General features: G+C 68.9%; 1 protein-coding gene across 1 annotated transcript in view; it reads left to right on the top strand.

Moving 5' to 3' along the window:
- The window catches only part of LOC123230445 (RIMS-binding protein 3-like), a 13,198-nt gene extending 8,064 nt beyond the window's left edge, over window positions 1–5,134 (top strand). Inside the window, exon 3 of the mRNA XM_044656606.1 lies at window positions 5–5,134. Within this exon, the coding sequence (XP_044512541.1) occupies window positions 5–5,134 (5,130 nt within the window). The remainder of the gene's footprint in view (window positions 1–4) is intronic.
- The last annotated feature ends 221 nt before the right edge of the window (window positions 5,135–5,355 follow it).

Raw genomic sequence — 5,355 nt, 5'->3', positions numbered from 1 at the left:
GGAGGCCGTGCTGCGGGAGCGCGACGCCGAGATCCGCCAGCTGCTGCGCTGGAAGGAGGCCGAGCTGCGCCAGCTGCAGCAGCAGCTGCACCGGGAGCGCGACTGCGCTGTGCGCCAGGCGCGGGATCTGCAGCGCCAGCTGGCCGACGAGCTGCTGAACCGCGGCTACGGCGGGCGGCAGAGCGGTGGCAGCAGCGGCGGCGGCAGCAGCAGTGGCAATGGCAGTGGGGGCGCCTTCACCTCGTCCATCGCTGGGGGCGGGGGCGCGGCGCAGTGCCGCTGCCGCCTGCAGGATGTGCTGGCCAAGCTGCGCTGGGAGACTGACGGCGAGCAGGCTGCGCGCATCCGGCACCTGCAGGCCGCCCTCGACGTGGAGCGCAGCCTCTTCCTCAAGTACATCTTGGAGAACTTCCACTGGGACCCGGCCGCCGTGCTGTCCGCGCCACCGGGCCGCTCCCAGAACCGCCCCGCCACCACCGAGCCAGCCCTCGCCATGGCCATCATCAGCGGAGCCGCCACGCCCGCCCTCGAGGGCGCCGGGGAGCTGCCCCCCGGCCTCAGCTCCCGAGCAGCCGTCACTGCCTCAGCCGCTGCCCCTGCCCCAACCCTTGCTGAGCGCGTGCGGACCTCGACCCTCCCCAGCCGGCCGCGCTCCCTGGACAGCCTGTGCCCCCCGCGGCCGCGCGCCACCGCGCTCTGCCTGGACAACACCTCCCGCTCCTTAGATGGCAGCCCCGGCCGCGCCCAGTCCCCTCCCGGGGCAGGTGAGCCGGAGGACAGAGCCCGCCTGCAGCTGGGCGGCGGCGAGAAGGGGCCGGAGCCCGAGGGTGCACCATCGACGCTGCCCAGCCCCAGGCCCACCGCCTACAGCGAGCTGGTGAAGCAGAACTCGGAGCTGGCCGAGGCCCTGGACACCCTGGCTCGCCACTGCTCCGGCCTCCGCCAGGAGAACTGCCAGCTGCGCCGCGGACTCCCAGAAGCCGATGAGAAAGTGCAGCGCCTCAAGCTCAAGAACGTGGAGCTGGCCGGCATCGCCAAGCGCCTGGAGGAGCGCGCCCGCAAGCTGCACGAGACCAACTTGCGCACCCCGACCGCAGCCCCAGCCCCGGCGGCAGCGGGCCGCGCCTCCCAGGGGCAGTCCCCTGGGCCCGCCGCTGGGAACCCCAGCCGCTCCGCGCTGGAGCTCTGCCGCCAGGCCTTCGCGCGCCAGCGGGCCAAGGACCTGACCGAGCAAACGAGCGCGCTGCAGGCCAAGGACAAGCAGATCGAGGACCTGCGCCAGGAGTGCCGCGACCTGCAGGCCCGCGTGGCCGCCTGCCAGAGCACCGCGGGCCAGGGCTCGACCCAGTGGCTCAACGTCAACGACTTCGACCACCTCCTGCGGGAGTCCCAGAAGGAGGTGCTGCGCCTTCAGCGGCAAGTCACCCTGCAGAAGTGTTTCAAGGGCCCCCACACGTCCCGGGCGTCCAGCCCCCGGGCCCAGCCCCAGAGCCCCAGGCGGGAGGGGGAGGACAAAGAGGACAGGGAGGAGGAGGAGGAGAAGAAGGCGGCCCAGGAGGCCCAGCAGGCCCAGCAGGCCCAGGAGGCCCAGGAGCTGAAGCTCCGGCTGCACGCGCTGGAGGAAAAGCTCAGCGAAAGGCAGAAGTGTTGCGAGAGCCTGCAGCTGGACGTGGGCAAGGTCCAGCAGAGGCTGCAGGAGGCCGAGGGCCGCCTGCAACGGCTGACCACCGAGAACAACCGACTGGCCCAAGAGAACGGCAGGTTCCAGGAGAAGGTGCAGTGGGCAGAGAAAGTGGACTCGGAGAACAATGACATGCGGGGCAGGCTGGAGCTCGTAACCAGAGAGCGCGATGCGGGGACCCTGCAGACTGTCCAACTGCAGCAGCAGGTGGGCCAGGTCGAGGCCAGCCGCCAACTGCTGGAGAAGGAGCTCCAAGAAGCCGTGGTCACCCTGGCGGCCCAGCAGGAAGAGGTGCAGAAGCTGCTGAGGGACCAGGAGCTGCAGCAGAGGGAACACGAGGAAGCTGTGCACACCCTGCAGGCCCAGATCCGAGAGCTGGAGAGGCCCAGCCCCCAGAAAGCAAAAGAGCTCCGACGCTCCCAGCTGCCCAGGAGCAAGTGGGCCAAGAAAGTCCCGCGCCCCCCGGAGGGCCCCAGCCTCCCCGACGCGGCACCTGCAGGCCAGAGAGCCAGCACCCAGACCAGCGCCTCAAATGCTGGCCCGGGGCCCTTGGGCCTTCTGGCTTCCCCTCCGACGCCCCAGGCGCTTCCAGCCGGTGCCGCCCCAGCCGGCTCAGACCAAGCCCCGGAACCAGAGAGCCCTGCCACGGACAGCCAACCTGGCCAGGACAGCCACGACCCGTCGAAACTGAAAATCTTCCTGGCCCGCTACAGCTACGACCCCTATGCGGGCCCCAACGAGCAGCCCGAGGCTGAGCTGGCGCTGACTGCCGGGGAGTATATTTACGTCTTCGGGGACATGGACGAGGATGGCTTCTACTCCGGGGAGCTGATGAATGGCCAGAGGGGCCTGGTCCCCTCCAACTTGGTAGAGCAGATTTCGGACAGTGAGATCCTGAACTTCCACGTTCCCGAGGGCAGCGACCTCTCCCTGGACTCCTCCCAGGAAATGAAACCCCTGGGTGGCGGCGGCTGCGGCGGCGGCGGGGAGAGCGCCAGTCCCGAGGGGAGGGGAACGGACTACCCGGAGGACGCCTCCTGCTGCGATCTGTTGCCCAAGACCCTCGAGAAGAGCGCAGAGGAGGAGGAAGAGGAGGAGGCTTGGGACTTTTCTGGGGTTCCCTGCCCCCAGAAACTGACTCTGCTCCAGCAGCTGCCCCGGGCCGTGGTCGTGGGCTGGGAGCGGCCCCGTGGCAACCACCCCTACGGAGCCATGCAAGGCTACAACATCTACGTGGACAGGGAGCTGTGGCAGAATATCCGAGCCAGCAACCAGAAGCAAGTGACCGTGGAGGAGCTGGACCTGAAGACCAGGGCCTACCGCATCTCCGTGCAGAGCGTGATGGAGAGGGGCTGCTCCAACCCGCTGGCGTGCTCCTTCCTGGTGGGCCAGGACTTCTGCCTGGCCCCGACCCGGCTGCGGCTCAAGAGCCTCTCCCCCACCTCGGCCGAGATCTCGTGGCTGTACAGCAACAGTAACTACCCCCACATGGTGCGCCTCAACGAGCAGGAGCACAGCCTGGCCGAGGCCGGCGTGTGCCGGTACATCTTCCCCGACCTGCAGCCCAGCAGCCGCTACTGTGTCCACGTGGAGGTGCGGCCCCCCGGGGAGGCCTCCGGGAAGCCCTGGAGGGAGATGGCCTCCTCGATTGCTTTCACGACCCCGTTGGCGGGCCCCCCCGACCCTCCCCTGGACGTCCTGGTGGAGTGCCACAGCTCCCCGGGCACTCTGCTCGTCAGCTGGATCCCGGTGACCATCGATTCCGCGGGCTCCTCCAACGGGGTCCCCGTGACGGGCTACGCCGTGTACGCGGACGGCCAGAAAGTCACCGAAGTGGCCTCGCCCACGGCGGGGAACGTCCTGGTGGAACTTTCCCAGATACAGCGGCAGAAGCTTTTCCAAGAGGTCTCGGTGCGGACCACCTCTCACTACGGCGAGTCCCTGGACTCTGTGCCGGCCCAGATCCCGGGGGAATGGTGCAAGCAGGCGAGCGCTTACCCGTCGCCCCAGGCCTTCCCCGTCAACCACAACTGCGGGGATCCGGCCCACCCCCACATTCCCGCGCCCTCGAGACTCCCCGTGCCCACAGGCCAAGAGAAGTCGGTTGCGTCCAGCTTCAACACCAAGGCCAGCTCCCCCCTCAGCGCCGGCTGCGGGCGGCCTAAAGCGGCTGCCTGGGACGGGCTCCCGGAAGACGGCTGCAAAAGGAGAAGCCCGAAGCCCTCGGACGGTGAACTGCCGAGCCCAAGAGACGCCGGGACCCCCCCGGGACCCGGAGAAGCCCGAACGCCGAGCCCTCTGGCCTCCGGCAGGAAGGACGCCCACGGGTCCAAAGCCGGCAAGGACAGTAAGGTCTGGAGCCCCAGGCACGTCCCCGACGGCCAGCCGGCGGGGGAGGAGAAGAGCGCCCGCAATGCAGTTCCCCGAGCGGGTCGCGGGAAGGAGAGCTTGACTTCGCCGCCGCCCGAGAGCGGCCAGGGGAAGGAGAGCCCCAGAGAAAACCATTCCGCCGCTCTGGGCGGCGGCAGGGCGCCGCGGAACAGTCCCGAAGCAGAAACGCCGAAGGGGAGCGGCAGCCAGTCGTCCGAGGCCCAAGCCGCGGCGGGCAGCCCGGAGGAAGAGGACCAGTACGTGACCGCGTGGGGGGCGAGGACGGCCGGCCCAAAGAAGGAGATCCGGCTCGGAAGGGGCCCGAGCAGGCCGGCGGGCCGGAAGAAGGAGGCCCCACCGCAAGCCCCCACCCAACCCCCCAGGCCTCTGCTCTATCAGGCCCCCTCAGAGAAGGTGACGAAGATCTTGAAAGCGGGCCCCGTGGGGCCCGGCGCAGCGCTGTGGTTCCGGGCCCCGGAAAGCGGCGCTCTCAAAGGCAATCCTGCCGACTACCCCGTCCGAGTGTTCGTGGCCCTCTGGGACTATGACCCCCAGGTGATGTCCGCCAACCACGCGGCCGCCCAGGAGGAGCTCACCTTCCACCGCGGCCAGATCCTCAAGGTCTGGGGGGACCGCGACCCGGACGGCTTCTATCGCGGCGAGTGCTCGGGCCGGACGGGCTACATCCCCGGGAACCTGGTCTCCGAAGTGCAAGTGGAGGGCAGCGACGTGCTCAAGCAGCTCCTCCAGCAAGGCCACCTGCCCTCCGAGGTGTCCCTGGACGGCATCGTCGGGCTGCCCACACAGCCGCCCGGGCCCCAGAAGAGCTTCTCGGTGGCCAGGGGGGGCCCCCGGCGAGCCCAGCTCTGGCACCCGCAGACCATGGTGGCCGCCTTCGACTACCAGCCCCGGAAGAGCTCCAGCCTGAGCGTCACGGAGGAGCTGACTCTGAGCGCCGGCGACGTGGTCACCGTGCTGGGCTCCGTGGACGACAATGGCTTCCTTTACGGAGAGCTCAACGGGCAGAGAGGCCTGGTCCCGTGGAACCTTCTGAAAACCCCCGCCCTGAATGGCGCGGAGTAGCGGGGGCCCGGCAGACCTGGCTTCGAGCCTCCCCCGGCCCGGGCCCGGCAGCCAGCTGCTGAGGGCAGGCGAAGAGTACCTGGGAAAGCGCGAGATCTATAAAAAGCCCCTTTTTTCATCCATAGAGACTACTGTATAGGACTGTAATCGCTCAAAGCCCCCCTACCTCTGAAAACACGCTTTAACGCCTGGCTTCAGGTAATTAAAAGAAACAGAACAAG

The sequence above is a fragment of the Gracilinanus agilis genome, chromosome 1 (genome assembly GCF_016433145.1).
Source record: "Gracilinanus agilis isolate LMUSP501 chromosome 1, AgileGrace, whole genome shotgun sequence".
Classification (NCBI taxonomy): Eukaryota; Metazoa; Chordata; class Mammalia; order Didelphimorphia; family Didelphidae; genus Gracilinanus; species Gracilinanus agilis.
This window is presented reverse-complemented; position numbering and strand designations above follow the sequence as displayed.